Raw genomic sequence first — 26,920 nt, 5'->3', positions numbered from 1 at the left:
TATAAATCAAGTACGAATGGAAGGTGTTACTGATTATAAATTTTTTTTTGAGAATAAACCGCCGTAGAAAACGACATTCTCTGGGTAGTTAAGTAATATATAATAATAATAATCTTTATTTATAATGTATTATGGCATTATGCTGCAATATAATATATAATATATCCGTTATTATAGATTGTTTATATTTATGATAATTTATGAATGTAAATCAAAAAGGGTTGGCAACTCGCAGTCCCACAACAATTTTATTTGGCCCACCAATACAATTTATAATTTGCATCCAAATATGAAATAGTAATTTAAGTATAAAAACCACAAACTAAGATAGTATAGACCGGAAACAGTGGATTAAAAATCCTTTTTTGTAGATAGGTACCTTGTTAAATGAATATACCTAAGGATTCTGAACTTAAATAAATTAAATTACATATGACTTTCGGCTCTTTAAATTAAAAAGGTTGCTAACACCTGATGTACAGTATTTAAAATTAGACTTGAAGATTCTTATACAATTATATAATAAATGAAAACAAATATTATATTTGATAGTTTAATTTCAATATCCCGAAAAAAAAATCAACACCGTGGGTATGATAAAATAAATACATAATATATCAATAGGTACAATTTTATATCCAAATTAATTTTCAATTATTTGTTTTTATATGATATGTCTTGCGTACCTATATATATATATATTATTGAGTAGGTAGGTAAATAACGAACCAAAATCAATATTGAAATTAAAAATGTTATGCAATTTGTATGTTATAACATCAAAAAATAATATTTACATGGTAAATTTAGATTTTACGTATTTGTACAAATTATTGAGAGTTAACAACCGCATTGCATTAACAAAAAGGTTTTATGAAAAATGTTGTGTACTGAATAGCAATAGTTGGTAAATAACGCTCAGAAATTCAATTAAATCCAATCGCGCAATGTGTTCAAATCAATACTAAAAAACTTACCGGCAAAAATTATATTACCATTACTGATACCGATACGAAATCCATTCATATGGCTTTCGTTCATTTCATATGGAGGTTTGGTCAAATATTTTTAATTCTTCATAAGACATTTTAATATATCATTATGCCATGTATAAATAATAATAGTTATTATTATAGCAATAACAAAGTTATCAATTCGCTTAAAACAGACAGCGTAATCAGTTGCCGCGAATTTCACGATGAAAACAATTTCTGTAATTTACTCAGATCTAATTCTACTTCCGTTTCTCTTTGTTTCGGTTAATTTACATTTTACCCGAGTTGAATTATGAACTTTAAAATGTCTAATATCATTTGAGTACCGAATATATATCCACTCTAACGAATTGCATCAAAACTTTCCTTTCAACATTTCATCGTTAATTTATTTATTAAATGCACCCACAATTAAGCAAAAACAATGAGAACCATTTATTTTAATTTTTACTGTTTATATATTATATACGTCTTATATGTATAGATATTATTCTACACATATGATGGTTACATAACAATAATTTTCATAATTATTTTTACTGGACATTGTTCAAATTTAATTATTTTATGTAAATTACTCATACAAATATTTTGTCAATGAACCGATGGTTTTATAGGAAATTCAAATATAGCAATAGAAAATATAATAACCAAATAGTATTACTCGATGTGGGATTTTATTATTATGACAGTAAATATAATGCTAAATGTTTTTAAATGTTTAAAATACATAGTTTATTTTTAGGTTATTCTATTATTTTCTATACGTACGTACAGTGTAAAAAATTACTCATTAAAAAATATAATGCAAGATTAAACTACTCATTATTGTGCATTTTATCCTATTTCATTAATAAGTAAAAAGCAATTAAGATAAAATATTTTAATATTATACTTGTGCTCGTATCATATGGGACGTTTGTAAATAGTAATATTTCACGGCTTTTAGATATTATGTCCTATGTTGTTATACCCATAAAAAATAAAATCAATTGTAAAATTAAGTCACGTAACCATATGTAGACATATATCGGATCATTAGAATCTATTGAATTTATAGTTGTCGAGTTTAGTCAAGAAGTTAATCATTTGTCCAAAACAAAACTATTAATTGATTCTCTATCGTTTGTTCGTGTATTCATATTTTGGTTATTGACAAATGTCTTTAATTGAGCCCTTTGCAAATTTACAATAGTTAAATCACTGTATAAGTGTTTAATAAATGGTCTATTTCAATTTATTTTTGTCCATTAATACTATATAATTTTTTTTAAATCTCTTGTAAATAAATAAATATAGGTGCAAATCAAATTCAACCAATAATTATAGAAGAATCTACATTTGTTTCGTACAATAAGAGTACTATATAATCTCGGTTTCTACATACGAGTACCAAGCAGCATCGTTGGCAAGATATAATTTAAAAAAAATATTTAGATACAATATGTCCAATTTTTACTTATAGATATAATATTGATACTAAATACTGGATCAATGATAATTTAAAGATACAAGATACATTTTTAAAATAACTAATATAGCAAAATGTAGTTAATAAAATATAAAACATTTCTATAATAAAAGAATGCTACACACATGTGTCATATTTGTTGTCTCCATTTTACAAGTGCATAACATAGCAAATTAACGCTTTGAAGATCACGTTTAACTCGGTTAGTTTAAAAATTAGAGTAAATTTACCTATTATGAAACTTGATGATAAGATGGGTTTTTTACGATAACTTATTTTTTAAGTGAGTTATGAGCATTTTTAATTTACACTTTTTTATATACGCAAAACTTGCTACAAAATTGAACTATCGTAAGAAACCTACATACAAACACAGATAATGTTCTTAACATTACGTTTCAAAATAGGTCGATTCACTCCAATTTTTAAGTAAACTACGGAGCTAAACGTGTTCTACTGAGTGTAAATTTGGTATGTTATGCACTTGTCAGACGGAGACAACAAATGGATGCGTAGCAACCTCTTAACTTAATAATAAACCCATGCGAATCACGCGGCTTAGAACTGAACCGTCTGATTTTAAACAAGTCAATTTTTTTGTTCCAACTGAAAACTAACTTTTAATTTAGGTACACGCTATAAATAGTAGGCCCCTTTTAAACTTATTTTATAGATTTATTTTGTGATTCCATCAATAAGCTATATAATATGAGATAACGCGAGAAAAAAAATGTAGTTGTTTATTTATGCAAACGCATAAAAAACATGGAAGATATTTAAAAAAAATGTATTCTGATATAAGTTACTTGATACATCTAACAAATATAAAAAGCTACAAGCTACATGATACAAATGTATCTATGATTTTGGCTATCTTATTTACCTACAATGGCGTATCCAAGTTTTTTCAAGGGAGTGGTTCAAATGCTGCATGGTTCAATTGGGGTAACTTATAATTATAATATATAATAATATTATACCGTTACCTTATATACTTGCAGGTTGTTATTTCTATAACCTGTAACCTACCTAATAATCACTACGAATAGCTTATAATACACAAAACGTCTCTTCAAATCCGTATTCATGCCAGCGTTTGTACTTTGCCTTTTATTATTATATTAGATTTATACCATAATACGGAAAATTGGGGAAGGGGCTAGAGCCCCTAAGCTCGAGGCTCTAGATAGTAGATACCCCACTATCTGCCTATCAACATATAAATTTTGATTAAAATTTACAATTGAATACCATTATATTAATACGATCATACCGTATAAATAAGTACAATATTGTGATTTAATTCGTATGACGTGGTATGTCAATATCATTATTTATATTATATATAATAGAATACCAGCTATGCTACCTATCATAGTAGCTATCATTAGATTATTTCCAAACCCTAACGTTAATAAGATAGAAAACAAGAAAAAGAAATGAAATATTCGGTATGAATAAAATGAAAAAATGTAACTGTTAACGAGTTTATAAAGAAAGACGGAAATATAACGATGAGATAATAATGTTAAAATGTTCACATTGAAGAAAAGTTTGCATAAAATAAAAAAATAAAAATGAAAAGCGAAAGAAAACGGTAGGATCAAGAAGAAAAAGTTTTTATTCGAAAAATTCCATCAAGTTCTTTTGACTTATTATTGCTGTATAATATATTGACTAGTGAGTAAGTGGGTGGCCGGAGGTATGGCAAACGAGATTGGTCACGGAGAGAGTGGGAGCGGATGAGTGGGATGGGTGGCAGAGAGAATTCGCTGGAAATTTTTTATTCAGTACCTACCTGCGTCGTTTGATATTGGAGCAAATTGAATTTTATTACCCGACGGCGGGGCGGGAGCGGGGGCGACGGAAAAGCAGTTTTTCCTTTTATTTCATAACTCCCAAGTTATGTATCCGAGTGCGGCGGCGGTGGCTGCGGCGTTCCTTTTGATGGCTTAAAAATATGATAATTCGCTCGCCGCGCTCAAAGAAACGATGTCAAAGGCCCCTCGTCCCTCCCGGACAGCCACTGGTGGGCGCCTTTATTAAATAACGTTATATACAGTATCGGCTTGCTATACATAATATATATATATATATATATATATATATATATACATATACCTACCCACACCCGCCCTTTTTGCACAGACTCTACGCCCTCGCCCAACCCCCACCCACACAACCAACCCCTCCTTCACAACAACGACTAAGTGTATAATGTATATGTATGAATATACAGCCGCACAGCAGCCGTCATCCCTCACGCTGCAATCTAATTCGATCTAATTAACGTGGATATCTCCTCTCGTTAGCGGCTGGCTTGCTGATGCCAATTTGCAAATTATCCAAATTATGTTTGCCCGCGGCGGTCCATTCGTTTAACGCGCTCGTTGAAGAGAAGACGAGAAAAAATAGAAAAGACCGTATAAATGCCTTTATATATAGACCCATTTAAAGCTCCAGTGCAATAATTGGTGAGAGAGTGCACATGGAGACAGAACTTCTCTACTTTTTTATGTGATACCTAAGTTTTTTTTTATTACTGGAACGAGGAAGATGGCACAAGCTTATGTTCGAATTAATTTTTTTTTAAATCTTAGTCAATATAATACCGTCAATAAATTAATTGGGAAAATGCAATGCATTTCACAATTTTCGTATTTTAGGGGCTGCTCCCAGCCAACCAGACAAGTGCATATTTTGAAATTTTTTAGGGTGGTCATTTAAAAATTCATTAGCCAATTAATTATGACAGAAAATATTTTAAAGAATATAAAATGTATGTACCTACCTATGTAAGTATACTTATATAAGTGAGCATTAAATTTATGAACTGTATATTAGATAAATTTAAGCAAACATAAATCCACGTTTACTAACATAGATTACTTATATTTTAATTTTTTGAATAATCGCGATATGCATTAAAAACAAGATATAAAGTTACGCCTGGACGGTGTAAGGAGTGAGGATTTCATACCCACTGATCTGTATCAGATATTTTGCTCCTGGAATGCAGTTTTTACATCGCTATATCGAGGTCTTCCTCTTGGTTTTTCCCAATTCGAGCACCGGACATATAACAGTGCGCTATACTCCATACTGTCGAAGTGTATATAATATTCGATTCATTGACGTCGCTATCGGCTGTTTGTAGTGTATATTTATACGCATCATGCTATCGTCACCGCAAACGCGAGCGAAATAAACAATGGGACCCCGCGAGCGTGCCGAGAGTTCCGATCACACAAACCACAGCCCACTATGCGTCGGCAAAATTGCGAGGAGGGGTATCCGATATTTCCAATCCGTATCAGCATCACGTAAAATCAAATTTAAACGCATTCCAATCGTATTGTAATAGGTAATATAATTTAATCACAAATACGACGCAGGTACGTGCTGATATCGTTTAACACGCATTTTTTCTTCTGTTTGGCATGATGTACACTTGTTAATTGTCATTATATAATGTTAAAAAATAATATTTTCCAGTAATATTTTATGTTACGTTATTGTGCAAAAATCCAGTCTTTGCGAATAAAATACTTTATGAACATTATTTTTTTATTGATGAAAAATTCATTTACAAAACAATGTATTTATTTATTAATAAATAATCAACATGTGACTATATAACATGCGTAACTTTTATCAGTTTAACGACATTGTCTTCGAAATTGGTACACTCTCGACGAGTTACACCAGAAGGTATTATAGTTTATAAAAAGTGAAATAAAAACTATGGTTAATTAAAATTCAATTTTCATAGAAATATACCTATTATCATCGCAAATCAATATACTGGCAGATGATGACCGTAAATAAGTCTAACTGTCTTATAGACATTATTAATTTAAAATAAATTCATCGATCCGATTGGAACCAAAAATGTTATTAATTTCTAGTATATTTAGTATTAGTTTGAAAATTGAATCGTTCTAATAATTAAGTTGTAGTTATTTAATACGTTTTTTTTTTTAAATAACTACGTTTATATACACAATATTATGCGTTACGATCCCTATTCTCTATACCTAGCTACATTATATTATTACATAGCAAAACTATATTTTATTTTACCTACCTTCTATATGCAGTTATATAATTTTTTTAAATTAGTCCACTCTTCCTGTTTGACAGATTTTGGTAATATTATAAATATATGATATCAAAATCGATGAAAATATATTTACCGGTATAGCTGATTTTTTATTAACTGAACATGCCACTGTGATGGCGGGTCGATCCTATATATAGCACCCATCTCCCCCAGCAATTCAATATGTCTCTGAAGTACGGATACTTCCGTTAAGGTTTTCAACGTCTGCTGATTGTATAGGATAAATGCAGAATCGTACGCGTTATTATATTTTCTGCGACCGTGGCTGGACAGTCACACACAAAACGATATCATCGTCGCGGATGTTTAGAGTCAGTTTAACGTCAATTACGGCCGCGTCACGGTTATTCGTATACTATTTAATATAATATATATATATTATATATGTATGATAATATACATTATAATTATAATAGTATATACGCGACGAGCGCATTGTCCCTGGCCGAGACCCATTCGCTTACACAATGCGGTTCAGCATCCGGACGCCCTCGTGGCCGCTGTAGTCGTCCCGGGCCATTTGCCAGTTCCTTCCGAGAGCAATATAAACGCCCGTACCGACGATGACGATGATGACGACGACAACGATGATATCTCTATTAACCATATATATATATATATAATATATAAACATAATATGTGTGTATGTGTGCGTATACGAGCACTGCCGACCGCCCATGCGATCATCCCCCGTCGTATTATATAGAGCCACGGATGCACCCTGCGGACTTTAAAAACTTCCGGTTCCGGTCGGACATCATTGCAGTACACACGTATACATATATACACACAAACATACGTTTTGTCGCATCATGTATATCTGATGTAGCGGAGGTAACCGTTATAAATATATACACATACAAGTATCGAGCACTGGACCGTGTATATAATATATATATATATATTATATATATACTGGAAACGAGTAAACGAAAAGCTATATAATAGTATCCGATAAAAGTATAGGTAAATGTATACATAAAGAAATAGCTAATACGCTAGTTATCTCTCGCACCGACGATATATTGTATAAAGTGGTGGTGAATTTAATAGTATAGTTTAGGTGGTGTCAAAAGCACTTTTGTCTAGGGCTCCCTCCCACCCACATTAGAGATTTTTATTGAAATAAATAATACGACCAGCGGCGTATTTACGGGGGGGATTTGGGGGATTGATCCCCCCTTGGTCTTTTTTTCTATTATTAAAGAATTTACCTATATATATAACTAGACACTAAATCGTGTTTAGTATTTTTATATGTGATATTCAATGCGTCATCCCCTCCCTATAACAATTCTTATACGACCATCGCATCAAAGGAATTTAGTGTCCGTTTCAAACTTGGAAAGAATATATTCATGATGCTGATGGTCTGAGGCTATTCCGTCACATTGTTGGTACCTACGAATTGGCCACCGACATTTATAACTACAATACTTTTACACACTAAATTCACCAAAACCGACGCGACGGCCCCGACGCGTATTAAGCCACATAATGGATAAAAGAAGAAAACAAAGATTTACCTCCGACGGTGAAGCACAGCAATGCCTGCCAACGGCGATGTTCATAATACTCGACGGATCTGTATATATATTATATATTTAATCATTTATTGGTTGCGAGGTTGCAAGTTTTGCGCGCGCGAATCGGTTTTTAGACACTACAAAATATTATATTGTATTATTTTCGGTATCAAACCACGACCGATATCGGTTTGGCCATACGCACTGACTGAATGCTATTCCACACAGTGTACACTGTTATCGGGAATTCCTTGGCACCGTCGCCATTGTACAGGTATATCTATCGGCTATCCTTGAGCCACCGCTGGAATATTAATTTGATAATCACCCCACCGGTTACAGCTGAAACGTGGTTTTTTAATACGTCCGACCAGTGCCGTATTTACGATATTTATTTATACCTTTCTGGTCAGTGGTCGATGATAAAAATAGTGAAGTCAGTATAGAATACAATTATTTTTCAAAACTGTTGTTGATTGTAATGTCCTAACTAGGTAACGCAAATTATACTTCTCGTCCCTAGATACAAATAATTAATTGATATTAAAATTAAATTATTATTAATAAGTGTTTAATTAAAATAATCGCCTTATGACCGTAAAATTATACCGTGCTCTAACTAAATCTCTCTTTAACACAAGCTTAACATTTAAAAAGAAACCGAATTCTTAATTTATTTTATCTTATACTATTACTAATTATATTATCTATATTAGTAAAAAGGACTCGATGTAGGAATGTAGGATGACAGTGTCGCAAGTTTTCACACCGCCTCTGCTCGTTAAACAATATAATATCACATCGTCTATGTTGTTCAAAAACATAATGACTGTACTACACGTAGCATATTTTTATATTTTGGTGTCCCCTACTTAATCCATTATGTCGTGAGTGAGAACGCCGATCAACTACAAAATATTGTTATTTATCAATACAGCGAAGACTGCACACGTATCAATATTATGTTAATATAATGTAGGTTTAATACATCAATTTTTAATTTAAATAAATGTATTCTATTGAACTTAAAGTTTAATAAGTTTTGACTCATAATTTTTATTTTTGTCGCAGCACGACATTCCCTTATTTTCGGCCTACTAGCGTTGAATATTAGTGTATTTCAGTCTCTGGAAAGTGGAAAGGCGAGAGATTTGTATTTTTCACAAAGTATTATAATTTATAAGTATTAAATGACCCATTGGGAAGACACGATACCCAAAATCCACCCCACCCGTCACTGGGTCGGGTTGCGATTATGTCACTGCTACCAACTATGGTATATATTGAAATTTAAAATTGCATTTCTCGTATCATAATATTATAATAATGTAATATAATATTTTTATATGTTTAATACTGTATAATTTGATAAATACCTGAGGATACCTTTGATCTATATATAATATGAGTATATGTACCATCCAGACACACGATGCCCCGTTATTTATGGTTAAAAATAATTTACTGAACAATGCACAAAAACATAAGATAGTTACAACAAAAATATATCGAAACAGTATTTATTGCCACTTACAACAGTAAAGTACATTAATGCCTAATACAAAATGTTAAAATGTATAATTGATGTAAAACAAATAATACATTAATAAACTGTCTGCTGTATAATAGTAGACAGTAGATGTCTATATTATTAAATTTTAATTTAGACGTTTTAACTTTAAATGTGTAAACAAAATAAAAATATAGTTTCCGAGGCTTAATTTATTCAAATAAAAAAAAAATATATATTTACAATGCCTATATTTTTGAAATTTTCAAGTTTCTGTGAGGTTAACTTATGAAGAACTTTGACCTATGAATTATATTTTCAAGTTTTTTTACTCGAAATCAAAAATGTTAGAGCATAACATATAAATCGAGTATAAGCAAAGTTAACTAGAACATTTTAAACAACCATAACTAGTGCAAAGAGAACGAAAATATTTTGAAAGTTAGGTATAACTTTAACATTATATATAATGTTTAGTAAATACTAATAAGAATATTTGCAGGTTATAATTTAGGTCTCTACAGTAATTCATTTTTGAATTACAACAAATGTACAATATCGATTTTGTCAAAAACTAATTTTGTGTAAAAATTCTCGTTTTTAATAATTTCATATTTGTTTCGTCGGTTGTTTTGATAGATAGATACCTATACTGAGTAACAGATACTATTATTTCGTTATGTTCCCCAAAGGGGCCAAAGGTACCAACTATATTTACAATTTATTACCAGACTTAACTTTGGAGTTGAAGATTGAAACGTTTTGTTTAAACTCTAAAATATGTGAATAGTATATGTATACATATTCACTATAGTAAGATCTATATATCCATCGCTTCGCTAAAAATCTAAAACTATGCATGAATTATTAAAATAATAAATTAAGCCGAAATAACGTAGGTATAATATAATACTTATGTCAATAATGAATAATGATAATATAATAACTCTAAGTTTGTGGCTGCTGCATTTTAAATTTTAAATGATAATATATTATCCTTTGTTATTTTAAAGAACCATCAATATAGATAGGTAACTAAATTACCCATGATTAATATAATTTCGTTTATATTTTGTTAACAGAAATGGATTCAGACCTGTATCTGACCCCGCAATATCCAGACCAATCTTCCTTCCACCTCATTTTGGATCATTACCATCGCCGTTATTCAGTGGTCTCAAAGGTAAGGATCAAATAAAAAACATATAATTTGTATTATAATAATAACAATATCATAGACTATAGTAGTATAGTCTGAAAAACTTAAAAATAGTATATTTAATGATATCACTTATAGACAGAAGTGTAACTGGAGAAAAAACCTAGAATATAATTTATATACTTTTAATTAAGTCACAAACGATAAAAGAGCAAAATTGTACAAAAAAAAGTACATAATACTGTCAATGTTTGATATTAAAATTCGAAAGTGGCAGTTCTGGCGAAACGCACCTATATTTTAGGCATGAAATTATTCTGAAAATATTAAAATAAATGTATTCAATACAATAATATATTATGTTCTTTAAATTTTTAACCGTAAAAATTAAAACCACAAATAAAAAAATCTCAAATTATTATAATTTTAATACACTGATTCTATTATTGGTGTTTGTGTTGAAATTGAATGAAATTAAAATAACAATTATACCTATTATTATTTATATTTAATCATACTAGACAAACTTTATTTAAGCTGATAATGTTTAATACATAAAATAGTTATGTAAAATTAAAAATACCGTAGTTAATTTTCACTAAATTGAATGGTGTAATCGATATTGTATGATAATGGATGATCAAAGTATATAATTTGAAATATATTACTTATTTAATAGAGTGTCAGTTGCTAAATTGAACTTTCTCAAAATGAAATTACAAACCACACTTAGTCATCGAAGAATATTTTACTCAAATAATGAGGATAAATTAAGGATCACATTCAAATTGTATATCTATATAATATTTTACCTAATATGCACTAAATTCATAACTTGGAAATTAAACTGAAACTATACTCATCAGTTTTACTTCTGTATATACGTTTCGAAGACGATTTATTTGATATGCCATCATCAATTACCTTTATTAAATGTTTAGTACTTATTGGTACTCTGTGTACTTTATTAATACTTTGTGTGCTATGCTCCTAAACTAAACATTGGTACCATAATATCATATACTTCAAAACAGCATGATAATACGAAATTCAATATTAAAAAGGTCTAGGTATAAAATAGGTTTATTTAAGATAAAAATAGAATTATATAAATATATTTCCATAACTGAATATTATATTATGTATAATATAGTGTAAAAGGAAACAATAGGACATATAAAATGAAATACGCTACGGATATAACATATATGAATTTTAAATGGAATAAAAAAAAAATTACTATTCAAAAAATTCTAACGCGGATAAATTTCTAAATTGAAGTTCGATTAAATCTTAAATTTCAGACTAAAGTGGCCTTAGTGTTTACTAATTATTAATCGAAGAATCAGGGATTATATATAATATATTAATTTGATATAGTGTTTTAAGAACGATTGATTAAATGATTTTATACTTTTATAGTTTGCAAAATGTTGTTTCTATGTTCTATCAACTATTAAAATCTAACAATAAAATAGGTATTCAAAAATAAATATAAAAACATTTAAACAAAAGTGGGAGGATCAATCTTGAGCATTAATAAGGTCCATAACGAATTTACAAGTCTAAGTTGAAATTTAAATTGGATTGAATCAAATAAGATTATTTACTAAGTATAAAACTTTACTGCGGATAAGTAGGTATAGTAAACACTGCGAATATACCATATTTTAGAAAAATGCACGCAAATAAATATGTATTCAATAATATGCTTTAGCTGGTTGTAAAATCTCGTTGAATTTCATAAAAAATTACGGTTGTTCGTTTCTTGTCCGACTAAAAGGTCGGGCACACTATGATATTACATAAAATAGTATTATTATAATGTTACAGCACCTACACGTAGAAGTATATATATTTTTTTTTCAATATTTGTTATCATTACAATTCAATTTATATTATTATATTTTTATATGACATGGTATGTAAAAATGATTAGGTACAGCATAATAAGATATAAATTATATCATATAATCTACCTTCTTTAAGAACAATGGTATCAACACGGTGTGGTAGAGGATTTCGATGCGAATTCAACAGATTAAAATGTTTTTTTTTTCATTAATTTAATATTATAATAATTTTAAGATTCCGATAAACCTACGAGTACCGTAGTATGTAGTCCTAATAATATGTAGTCATAGAAAATATTATGGACCTGTAGATTATCCACGAATCTCTTATCAAAAGATTTTTTCGAATGATTGATTTTGATATGCCCTATTTTCTCTATAATTAATTATATAAATTAATATAAACAATATACAAATAAAGTGGTGGCAATCAAACACAATTTATTTTTTCATTTCGCCGCACTTAAGTTTACGTGCATTAAACTTGTATATTATACTGACTTGATTATTAAATTCATATTTTCACGACTGCAGTAAGTCAGTACGTGTGATATATATACAGTGAGGTTGGATAAGACAACATATATACATACCAATGTCGGGATATTTATGCACATAAACACACGCGTATATAATATATAATAATATAGGTTTGTCATTATAATTGGCTTAGAGAGCGTTGGTGGTTTCATATACACACCACCGCGGCGTACACTTACCATTACTCCCGCGGTATATCTCGAGTCCACCGTTGGTATATAAGCGGATGAGGTGAGGGGTTTATCGCGTTATGTATAGTTGTGGCGGAATGGGTGCGGATCGCGGGCGGTCGGTCGCGAGTATAATACACATATATACAGAGTGCAGGCACCTGGGGCTCTCCATCGAACTCCCGAGGCCCACATACACACTACCGCGCTCGCGCCACCCCCCCCCCCCCCCAATGATTCCGGCAGTCCCGTTTCCATAATGGAATAACTTTGGGAGATTTATCGTGCAGGAGGCGGCGGTGGCTTTCGGCACCAAGTTTACGACGGGTATATAATAATAATAATAATAATACTCTATACACGCGCCCTACGCCTATATATATATATGTAGATGATTATATATACACACACACGTACGCCTTATTTATGTTGGTGGTGGGGTAGCAATACATATGTGTGTGTGTGCAGTGGGTATATATTATATTATAATATAGGGTGGAGGGGTGTGCATATGGATAGAGTGTGAGAGAAAGAGACGACGACGAGGAAGAAGTTCGTGGCGCGCGGGCGCGTTATGATAATCAAACGGATCCCTTAATAAATAACGCCGAAACGACTGCGCGGGGTAGCGGGGTAGGTGTATGCCGCCGTCGCGTCGTTATTAATGGATCGAATGCGGCGGCGGTGGAGAAAGGGATGCAAATATTATATATACACTGCAGATATTATTATTATTATATAATATTGTGGGCAGAGGGTGAAGCGACGGTCGGCGGGCGCGTCTTTCGTGAGACCACGTGACGGTGGCGATGTATACCTATATACATTATACATAATATATTATGTATATATATATATATACACGCTAGTGACTAAATAAATTTGCACCGACGCCTTTTCGCGCGCTGCAATAATCATAATTGTTATTATACGACTATATTATTATAACACGGGTGCGCGTATATAAAGTTGTATAGCTGTTGCAGAGTAGTAACTAACCGACCGCGATCTACCGAATTTTTCCCAGTCATTAATATTCGTGCGTCCGAAAACGGATGCGACTGCGGCGGCGGTGGTTTCGCCGGCGCTTACGAACCGCGTGTAGTATTATCATCATTATCATTATTGTTATAAGGTAGACAGAGCAGTGGAGGTGGATCGTCCGTTGAAGTGACGGGGCTGGGAGGGTGAGGTAGAAGTAAAGGATTTTAGCGGTCTGATTTTTTTTTTTTTTCATAAACATCCCTTTCCTTCTAACGAAATTATACCGACGCTGTGATAACGAAAACGTCAACCACGCCGCTTAGGTAATTACTTACGTCATTATTATCAATTATAATATAATACACTTTACAGTTACTGCAGGTAGGCTACTCGAGTATCCGTCCGAACCATCGTTATCGGCCGGATTTTTTTTTTTTTTTTGATTTTGTATACGAATATGAAGTTTTAAACGCTACTGCGGCGGGTGGTTAAAAAAATCCCGTTTCTCATTGCATTCCTACATTAATTATTGGGTGAGTCGTTAAATTCCAACGTGATCTTAAAATTATCAACACATAGGACCGAATTCTGACCTAAGTTTCTGAAGTCAAAGGCTAACTATACCAAACTTTTTCTTTCAATTAGGGCTTTTAGAGAGTCCAGCATATACACATTGTTTAGTGAAGGCCTAGATTGGCACTTGCATTAAATCCAGTCCTGAGTTCACAATATAATAATCGCATCGAAATAGTTGACGAATTAATATCACGTACCAATGCTTAATGAATTTATAAATAAAATCAGTCATCAGATTATAAAACCTGTATCAAAAGTTAGTAAATTCTAAATTGCTAAAACTTTATTAGGTTTATGTGAATTCCGAATACATAATAATTACTATAAATATCAATACAGATCGAGAAAAGCAGTTATATGCTTTGTGTATCTACCAAGGTACAAAAGTTCGGTAAATCGAAATTGCTTATTTTTTTTGTCAATCGAGAGTGAAGAATAAATCAATTTTGTTATTTGGAATGATATTACTTACGATAATACGCAGAGAAAAATAAGAGAAACAACTTAAACACCGCTACAAAAAAAAAAAAATAATAATAATAAATAAATAAAAGACCCACATAATTTGTTTTTACATAAAACTGAAGCAAATGACTGATTCAAAAACAGTATACCTATTTGATAAAATATCCATGTCAACACCGTTAGAGTGTAATGTAACATGGTTAGTAAGCCGTAAACAAGCGAAAATTGCTTAATTAACTAAATATCTTCTTACAGTACCCGAGTTACGACCAACACTATTTTATTATAATGTTGCCAAGGAAACAAAGAATTATTTTCCACGTCACCATAATAAAATTACAAAATGTTTTATTCATAATGAACGCAGTCGTTTCTTTACATTTACTTTCGACGTTCCATAAAATGTTCAAAATGGTTTCTTCATTATTCAATTTAGAGAATAATATGAAAATTAGAGTTAATTGAAAAAAATATCATAATTAAAATTGAAACACCTAATAAAATCAATTTATAATATCAAATACTGGCAGTTACTTGTAGGTTTTTAATAATATAATTGTGTTAATTGTTATAATATTAAGCCACAGATGGCAAAAATAAACTGAAGTATCAAGTCTTGACTGACACATTTTTGGATTAATTTACCATAGTTATATTAGCAAATTATATTGCTTTCATAAAGTTAATTAAAAAATGCATTACTTATCATTATTTCAGTGTCAGATTTCCAAATCTTCGCTCACCGATTAAATTTGTTTTGTAATTAAATTTTGTAACTTTAATAAATAATACCATTGAAAGTATTAATTATTAGTAGGTATAACACTACTATATTATCTAAAATCAATTTTTTCTGTGTATATCTGTGTTTGTATTTTTTTCTTACTGTTGGCACTAGGGATCATATAAGATGCATTTTAAGACTTTAAATCGATTGAAATTTGTGGAATTGTATCGCAGTAATATCATATATTATATAGGTATCTATAAAATATTACACTTTTCGTTACTAAACTATAGCAAAACACGCGTACAAAAAAATCTCGCAGATAGTTTAACTTTAAAAATGTATTATTGGTGCCTGATTTACAATAGTTCAGAAATTCAAAAAGTTGTCCAAAATCTAAATCGTATCGATTTTATTTTTGTTTAAAATATATTTTCAACAATATTGATATGTACCTATTCACTATTCATCCACTTTATGCTTATTTTGGTAATTGTCGTTTAAAAAACCCGACTTATCCATAAAAAAATGCATCGCGTTTTTTATTATTGAAGTTTTGGATACACCATTTTAGCTATTAAAATTAGTTTTTAATTGCAGTACAAATGGTAGCAGTCAAGAAAAACCCTAGCTATTTGTCCGATAGATATGTTATTTTCATTTAGGTTTTGAGACGAATCGCAAGTTTCTCAAACGACTTTTATAACGTTATTGTGTTATACGTTATTCTACATCGTTTATCGCCTATAAAGTATAATTAACATCATATAGAATTTGACAACAACATTATACCATACTTAAAGTACTTATGCGTATTAAAAAATCAATGAACAATAAAAGATGTTTACCAAAAAATTAGTTTCAATGTTGCACTATACTTTTCAAAATCACCTCACTACAAGACGAGTTTATCTTTTAAAATCTTTGTATACACTGTTCTTAAATAACTATCTCTGTACCATCAATACATGCGTTTCATTCATCCACAGGGTTCGGATGCAGCTGTTGCACAATGAAGCCGTTCGGGTCGATGGCCGACGGAGGCGGCGGCGCCGAGCACCGTTCGTCCAGTGTGGCCGAACTGCGGCGCAAAGCCCAGGAACACTCGGCCGCGCTATTCCACAGCTTACAGCACGTGGCCAACATGCAGCATCACGCGGCCGCGGCCGCAGCTCTCCAGTTGCCCGTCGGTCTCGGCCTCCAGTTGCCGTCGCTCACGTCCACCCTGCACGCGCTGGCGGCCAACCGGAAACCGGAACAGCAAATGCCGCACCCGCAACCGCTGTCACTGACCACGACCAGCACTACAACCACCGCGGCCACGACGGAACAAGCCACTTCGGTCTCGCCGCAACATCCACCAACGTCGTCCGACAACTGAATCTCGCGACCGGTCCAATACCTAAATTATTAGGGTCGTTGTCGCAATTTCCCTCCCCTCCTCTCACCACGTGAACACCTCGTCACAAGCAGCCGGTTCGACTCGACGCGTACTCTCTTTGCCATATTATTATAATAATAACATTACTACTATACTATATCGTTATCCTTATCATCAGTATGAAACTATATTAGTCGAGCGCACATATTGTACAGTATGTGTGTGAAGGATATTGATCACGATTTCAAATTATCGACTGCAATCAATAATTATCCAAGAACATATAGTAACATATATAGTATAATATTATATGATCACGAAAACCGCTGCCAAAAGACTTGCAAAATCGCATCGTTTGTACAGAATAAAATTACATCGATTAAAATAATGTTAAATTAATCGTTACGTTAACTTGTATATTATGTCGGTTTCTGTTCGTTTGTCTTTTTGTTTTTGTTCACATTTTTTTTTTATAACTCGTCTGATAAATGTATCCTTCTCTCTCTCACTTTCTCTATTATATTGAACATTATTATGTACAGTATTTTCATATTCCAATTATATACATCATTCTAGTGTTATAGTTACGTATTAGTATTATTATTAATATTATTATAAATAAACACGTGACGTTATAATTTACGGATAACATATTTATATTAAGCGTAGGAAAACTATTATTATTATATGATACGCGATTAACATTAAGTATAAAATATAAATGTGAAAAAAAAATATTAGAAAATGGCATCAGCAATAGCAAATATGTTTTTTTGTTTTTAATTTTTTTGTTTAATTCTTAGGTAAATAGACAAAATTTACTTAATCGTAATTAGGTACATTTTACGTGTCATGTAATTGAAAAAAACTTGACACAGTAATACAATATACTTGAACTTGATTAAGCAACATAATAATGTATATGTATTTTCAATCAGATATTGTAATTTTTCATGACGTTACAGCATACTTAAATATATTATTATATTATTACATTATTATACATCGCTAACCGGTACCTAGTAGTTGTTCAGATTGTTACCTCCTATACACGTTTGGTTGCATATGTTGTATAATTAGACATTTTCAATGTATGTATGATAAGTGTGAAATATTATTATATTCTACCCTATATATTATTATATGGTTTTAATTATTATTATTTTTACTATCCACATCCTACGCTTGTTAACTCTTTGTCAAAAAGCAATAAAAACATTATATAATTTGATGCTTCTATATTATAGACGCGTGGTACGAAAACAATCTATAGCAACACTGCACCTAATGGTGCCAAAATATATACTTAAATATAGATCATCGGTGATTTTGGTAGGTAGGAGGGATACCTTTGTCATTTCAAATATATGATGGTAATTATTGTATTAGACATTACAGTTAATCGTGAACTAAAAGTCGATAATATTGCATAAAAACTATATTTAATGTGTGGTAAGGTAATTATAAGATATATGTGGATGTCAAAATTGTATGTGGAGGTGTCTGATGACTGATGTCATAGGTAAAATTTTAGACTTGGCGCCACTATTACTGCATTAAAAACATCAAAAATATAAAGCGTATTATATTATGTAGTATAATGCTGTAGAGAAATTTCAAAACATTCGTGAAAACTGCAGACACGCGATCGTCAAAACCCGAAAAACACAGTAAGTTTTAATTTTTTAATATACATAATAATACATATATATATATATATATAATATTAATTATTGTAATATAACCTAAACATTTATATTATGAATTTATTATATACATATACTATAAATATTAATAATATTTCACGTCTCAATTAAGTATGATCAGGGTAGTTGGGCGTGATAATAAAAAAAAGTATCATAGTACACATAAATGAATTTAGTGTATCTAGGCACAAGATACGAGATACATGTTTTAAAGATACATGATACATTGATCGGTACTCCACACTTTTTATTTCCAATTTATTGAATTTCGTTAACTATACCTATACTGCATCTACATAAATATTTATAAAGTCATTAATACTGGTCACTGGATAATATACAATGAGTCACTAAACTTTATACATTTATAACCAAATACACATCACTATTTATAAATTGCATCTTTCAAATCATATACCCACTCTTAATGAGTTATGACTTTACTTTAGATTTGATTTTCTAGGTGGCGGATTCATCTTTTATGAAAACGAAAATTCCAGCTTAGATTTTATTTGTATGACTATAAGATATACCGCGGATATACGGGCACCTTAAGATTGTTTTATGTTTTTTAAATTATCTTACAAGTTACAACGTTGTTACATTTATTTTAAGTTTTGAGTGTCCTGGAAATCGAAATACCTTTTTATAAAGTACAATGCAATATGTAAACCATGGAAAAAATAAAGTTAGAATCATACAATTGACGACAAAACCTGATGCAGCAATTTATATTTTTTCATTTATTTATTATTTAAATATGAATATGAATCGAAAATAAAACATGGGAATGCGCTAATAAAACATGCAATGCCAAAATAATCGTTAACGAGGAAAAATCTCTATTAGATACAAGAAAAATCAATTTTGGAACAAAGTCATGAATCAGATTCTACAATTAAACGTCAAGCCGTAAGTAATAATAATATCAAACAAAAAATGTCTGAAAGCAATTTATTAAACGAAATGCCATTTAAATTTGGTAGTTTAGGAAACGATACAAAATTACTAAGTACAAATGTTTACATTATAGCAGTACCTTGTATCTTTTGGCAAAATAAAATACATGACACTTGACACTTTAAAACAATGTATCACGATATGTCGATATAACTATATAAGATACGTGTATCTTTGATACTGCTCAACCCCGATTATGATTTTAATCTAATATAGTAGTTTCAGTAATTATATACTAACTATTTTTTGGTAGGTAGTGAAAAATGTATCATTTCATCATTAGACAGCAGTTTGTTATAGTCATTTATGTCAGATGTTATAAGTATTTAGTATAATATATACCTACGTACATATTTCTATAAGCATAAAATTTGGTTGTAAAAGATTATTGAATAAACAATATTAATTTTGTGTTACTATACATTTTCGTCTAAATATAATGTAAAATAAAAATAATACACTGTGTATTACAGTATTACACACATATATGTAATTATTAAGAAAAAATACTTTAAAATATTGTTTTATATGTGTGAGAGATAGGGAGGAGTTCAGAGGGAAATCTCGCTACATTTGTCATTTATTACTCATAAATTACATAAATTAATAAATTATATAAAAATAGTGCAAATTCTATATTATTTTACTATCTCAGATTTATAACACAATTTTTATCGTTCAATTGAACTTTTTTTCGTTAGTGTGATTGATATCATGCAGACATATAGTATAGTCCAAAAACAAAAGAATAAAAATAAAAATACCCGAAACGGTAAGTTTCTGTTATAAAATCGAGGAGGGTGAAAGTTTAAACGACCGGGAGTTTTTCTCTAACGACTTATGATAGTCAGTTGACGTATGTATGTACGCAAGAAGAGTCAATAACGCAGTCCCGTGTTCAAGACGTTCAAGTAGCAGTCAAACAGTTTAATCTGTACCTGCCTATACCTACCTCCCGACCTATCTATCCATCACAAATATGGACACGGGCAATAATATTATTATGATGTCGACATATTTTTATCTGCGTATAACTCTACTGCAGTAAAACGCCCCTACGCTCTAGCCACGCCGCCAGTGAGTATCACATGACGTATCGTGCATATAATGATAGCAAACGCTGAAACGTTTTAAGATAAAATTACTTCCCGAAATTGCACAATTCATTGTAAAACTATAATATACATGTGAGTGTGTGTGTCGTATTGTCGTTACAATATGGATTTAGTGCCGGATATAGGCTCTTAATGTCTTTATGGACTACGGTCGATTATATACAATATAACAACAGTGGGGATCGCAGGGACGACAATAATAAAACGTGTAATTCCCTTCGTTCCCCCTCATCGCCACCCTCCGCGTAACGTCCCCACAATTTACGACGATTCCCGGAATACAACACACCGATACATATGAATAATATACGCGTCGATCCCCTCGGGATACGCCGCCAGCTTTCAATCGAATTAACCAAGTAAGAAGCGTGTCGCAAACCAAATTTCTGGACGAAAAAGAAAGACGTTTTACGCGCGATCGCATGACAGATTTACGCGCTGGAAAAAACAATTTTGATAATAAGTGCTTTATATATGTGTGATAAGACTCGTCGTTACACTGCAGCTCACTGATCGCACGCAAAAATTATATCATTTAAATTTAATTCCTTTCACGAAAACTGATTAGAAACGAACGAACAGTCGATTAAAATTTAATTTGAAGAAAAAAAATATCTAGGGGACACCCGGGTTTGAACCGGGGACCTCTCGATCTGCAGTCGAATGCTCTACCACTGAGCTATATCCCCACGACATCAAGTTAGCTATTAGTTAGTTTGATAGACAAACATTTTTAATAATTTAACTATATATTGTTATGTGATGAATTGACACGTTTTGCTTGTCACGTCATCGTCAAATAAACTGATTAAATTATATTCATAATATTTATTAAAAAAATATTTGGTACGCAACAATCAGAATTATTATCCAGCACTGTAAGACATCTTGTTGAGATTTCATCGACATGTCATGTATCACAGAATTGACACAGATTATAACTTGCGACTTGTCGATGGATTATCTACAATTTTATAATAATAACACAACTGAGTATAGGTACTAGGTAGAACGTATAAGTCTATTGTTGGATACTGAGTGTAACAGAAAGACCTGATGAAAAAAAAAAATTATGCTAATTCAACTTATGGCAAAAATTGTTAATACTATATGATAAGTAAATAATTTAAAAAATATACTCATGTCAGCAAATTTTCAAAAATCATATTTTTTAAAAAGTTATTAAGTTCCAAATTAATTTAACCAAAAAAATATTGAATTTTAAAAAATTTTCTAAAAAATAAACTACTTGACTTAGTTAAATCTGTTAACCATAAAAAATGTTTATATAATCAAATTCACAAATAGGCTATTTTGAATTTATCCAAACATTTTTTTATTTTCAGTACTAATCGGTACTGTCGTACCTTCAAAAATAGTATTCACTATAATTTTTTGTAATAGGTGATTTAGGTGATTTTACTCAAGGTAATCTAAAATCTTAAAATAATAACTTTAAGTGATATAGCGTAGTTTTATCTATGTTGTGCATGACGCGTACAAGTATGAGAGAAAAAAACAAATATTGCACTTACCAACTCTTATTCAGATCATCCAGATTATGGTTACATAGGTAAATATTTAGTAATTACTATTGATAGATATTAAGCATAAATTAAAGATTGATGTAAATTACAAACCGAGGGTTAAATTCTTAAAACATTATACATTTAAACGATACATTAAAAAGGATTTTTTTTTAAAGAAAAACAAAATATGTAATTATCAACTATTTGTTTTATAACATATTTTTTGATATTTTCTAGGCCCACATCATGTACCTCTCGCAGCCTCATCACAATGGGCGCCCGTACAGACAGATGGACTAACCATTAGGCGTTTTAATTTTATAAACAAATACTACGTACCATACTGATAATGGGGATGGAAATAAAAAGTTAAGTAATTATTATTGTATAATTTATCACGAACCGCATCATTTATTTTGTTCCCAGCAAAATCTTGCTCTTTATACAACGATATAAAAATAATAGTAATAGGTAATGATAATAATACGTTGAAATATGTGTACATATTATAAAGTGTAAGCGTTTACATTATTCGTATATTGAAAGTAAGTATATAGTAATAAAGTATAAGTAGTATGCATATTATAAACATACACATAATACACTCACAGAATTATACCCACACACATCGCGCATAATATATTATAACTACCTACTCTAATATCGCGGCTACGCATCTGTCGCTGCTGCTGTGTATATATCTATATATTATATGTATATTATTATTGTATTAAAGCATCGAATAGGCAATAATAATAATAATAATAATTCGGGACTCGAGCACGGCGCATATATAATAATCATTATATGGTTATATTATACGCCAACGTATACGGCACAGACTTTTTCAGGGGTGGCAAGGTGCGGGAGGGGGGCGTTTGTTGTAGAGGAGAGGGAGCGTTTTGATTAAATCCCGAATACGTGTGGCGGCCACAAATGGGATTTTCCGTCGTAGGTAGCGCGATGGCTGGTAACGGTGTGTGGGCAACAAATGGTGGAGGAGGAGGTTTCAGAGGGTTATAGGGCGAAACGCATCGTTGGCAAAGGACGGCAACGGCGGCGGGGAGGTTCAAAAGGATTGCATAATGTTTGTGCTACGGCGCGGTGGCTGAAATGAAATCACAAACGAAATGGCGGACACGAATCGAATTTGGTCACTTTACAATATAACCTAACCTCCCCACCACTCGCCCGCCCCTTTGTATAACTGCATAACTTGCCATTCGTATATATTTATATGCGACAACAAACCAGCAAGCGCACATGTACCTCTATATTATTATATTTTACCTATTTTCAGTATGTAATTTGTCATGCGTATTATATATGTATGTTGTACAATATATATATATATATATATATATATATATATATATATATATATGCAATGTGCATACATCATACACCCGCACATAGTATATTATATTATATTATACGCATGCAGTATAAGTATATGTGCATTTGTAGCTGGTTCGCGTCGACTACATTTTGCTTTGCAATATTTTTATTTAAGATATTATATTATAATATAACGTATAGTGTATAGATGAAATATTTAATATAATATTATGATATCAGAAAATAATATTATGTTGTTACCTGTATTATTTATTGCCGTGGTACACCATCACTGCAACTCACGGTTAGGAATCAACCGCACGAAAAAGAAGAGTGAAATATTGATATACGAGCTCTTATCATAGATTATGATGATAACATAACTATTAATATTTATAATATATATAATATATATACATATATATATATGTTTTGTGTATGATATATGTATTTATATATGTGTGGATATTATTTAAATGTGGAAAATAGAAGAAAACTCGGTAAAAAACTATAATACATATATAGAGGCACTATACGTAAAGATGATATACAATTAATATGGAAATATGTATTTTAATTGTACCTACCCATAATATCTACATATGATAAACGAAACGTACGTCGATAATACAACCCAAAACTTCATCGTATTATTGTGATTAATATAATATACTGACATAGGCACTTTGTACTTATACCAGTTATACCTATATGGTTTTTCGAGTAAGAACATAGTTACTAGAAATTTTCGAAAAGTACGTTAACATCTAACGTTTTATCAGAATTTTACAATTCTTCGTAGACATTCTAGTTACGTATTTGGCTGAAACAAAATGTAAAGCGAAATTTGTAAGCACCTATACTTATCCAATTGAAACACAAATTCAAAATTTGCAAATTGATGTTTAAAATAAATGTTGTTCTTTTTTTATTAGGTATTCAAAATCAAAAAGATGTTCAAAGTATTTTGAAAATGCATACATTTTTAATTTGAATACCAGACAGCGTTTTTGAAATTTGAATTTTAACAAAATTAGATGTGTTTTTTTATTATTATTTAACAAATACGCCTCAACTACCAGGGTTATTGACGTTTCAAAATACATATTATAGTTTACTTAATTTTTACAAAATAATAAATTGTAAATAGATGAAAAATTGATACAATAAGTTTTAGGAGAAATATGTTTACATTTTGTGTGATATTCTAAGTTTAAATTAGATATGTATTTAAACGAAAAGTAACGATTTTATCTAACGATATATATGAATTATTATATAGGTAATTTGCCCTAAATCAAGAAATATGAAACGTAGAGACTTGAAACATTTCAACATTACCTAAAATTATATAAACATTTTCTCGTACGATATGCAAATTATAAAATGTATTCGTAAAATTAAACTCGATGGCGATTGTAAGATTCGAACACTATAAGAAGCGACCGAATTACCGATTACGCCGGTTTTTTGTTAACTGTGGATGAAATCGATCGTGATCAATATAATATGATCTTCTGCAGAAATCCGGTATTAGAAGTGTAAAATTTTTTAAACCGTGCTACGCGATGACGGATGTCGTCACGTCATTATTTTGTCACGGCGATTTCATCGGTCTCGGATTTCGGAACGACGACGATGGCGTGAATTATTATAATAATTCCGGTTATAAGTCATCTAAAACTGACTACGAAGAGTATATATAGTGTAAAACGGACGCCCCGCTGTGTGCTTTTCCCCTTGAATTTTCCCGGTGCCGATTTTCAATTCCGCGATCGTGTGCCACACCAACGACATTGAGGGGGGGGGGGGGGGCGATAGGGGTACGTGTTTAGCGTGACGACGTTCGCGTGTATAGCATTCTTCCGGAAAGCGTTTCACGTTGGTTCCGAATCTTTAGGCTACAGTTTTAACGATTTCCGACTATTTTCACGCATTGCAAATCGAAAGAACGATAATACAATTTATGTGTCAATAGGGCTTGCGATATTTCAAACTTCAATACTGCAGATATGGGGGTAACCAGTTTTTATTATTTCAAAAAACAATATAGATACCTATAAAATAAATTCCAAATTAATCAAATTATATTAATTATGTACCCTGCAACAATCAAATTCACTCAGTCATTCATATAGTAAGTAATAAGAATATACAATGTATTATGAAGTGTTGATATATGCAATTTAGGGAACCTTTTATTACATTTTCAAGTGTTTTACCCAATGAATATAATTTTATTGACAGTTATAGAATCAAAAACTAAAAAACAAAACATTTCAAATGTCTATAAATAACTTAAAAATTGTTGAAACAAAACACAGCTTAAGGGGGGGCGCCTCCTCCACCCCCCTACTGAATCCGCGCCTGAATCAATGGGTATATACAAAAATAAAAAATTTTAAATCAAATGTTCATTTTATCAAGAGCATTAACTGTTATAGTCACATTTTACCACTATTTTATTCATAAACCCTTAGCCTAACATATTACCACCCTAATATTTATACCATCATTGAATCATCCCTTTTGTATAGTGACATCGTTCCCCATTTAATACTATATAACTCTGATGATTTTTTAATAATCCGGTAAGCTGCTGTACATTATATACACTTAAAGCAAACACTGTCATACAATAGACTACAACTTGCAATATCGTCATCAATATAGGGGTACAAAAAAAATAAAATACTTATCGACAACATAGTGCAGTGGTATTGAGTGATGACTAATATAAAAACATTAGAATTATTTATAATAATTCAAATATATGGTATCCGCTTCCTATA

The 26,920-nt window shown here is 31.0% G+C and overlaps 1 protein-coding gene and 1 non-coding gene across 2 annotated transcripts in view; one reads left to right on the top strand and one right to left on the bottom strand.

Annotated features, from left to right (window-relative positions):
- The window catches only part of Drgx (Dorsal root ganglia homeobox), a 42,469-nt gene extending 23,847 nt beyond the window's left edge, over positions 1 to 18,622 (top strand). The window contains exons 8-9 of the mRNA XM_015516553.2: positions 10,708 to 10,808; positions 17,089 to 18,622. Of these exons, the coding sequence (XP_015372039.2) occupies positions 10,708 to 10,808; positions 17,089 to 17,480 (493 nt within the window). The 3' untranslated portion in view covers positions 17,481 to 18,622. The remainder of the gene's footprint in view (positions 1 to 10,707; positions 10,809 to 17,088) is intronic.
- A 3,256-nt stretch (positions 18,623 to 21,878) lies between these two features.
- TRNAC-GCA (transfer RNA cysteine (anticodon GCA)) lies at positions 21,879 to 21,950 on the bottom strand. The gene has a single exon. It is a non-coding gene; the product is annotated as a tRNA-Cys (tRNA).
- Positions 21,951 to 26,920: the final 4,970 nt, after the last annotated feature.

Source organism: Diuraphis noxia, unplaced genomic scaffold (assembly GCF_037042655.1).
Source record: "Diuraphis noxia isolate RWA-SAM2 unplaced genomic scaffold, SU_Dnox_SAM2 contig0003, whole genome shotgun sequence".
NCBI lineage: Eukaryota > Metazoa > Arthropoda > Insecta > Hemiptera > Aphididae > Diuraphis > Diuraphis noxia.
This window is presented reverse-complemented; position numbering and strand designations above follow the sequence as displayed.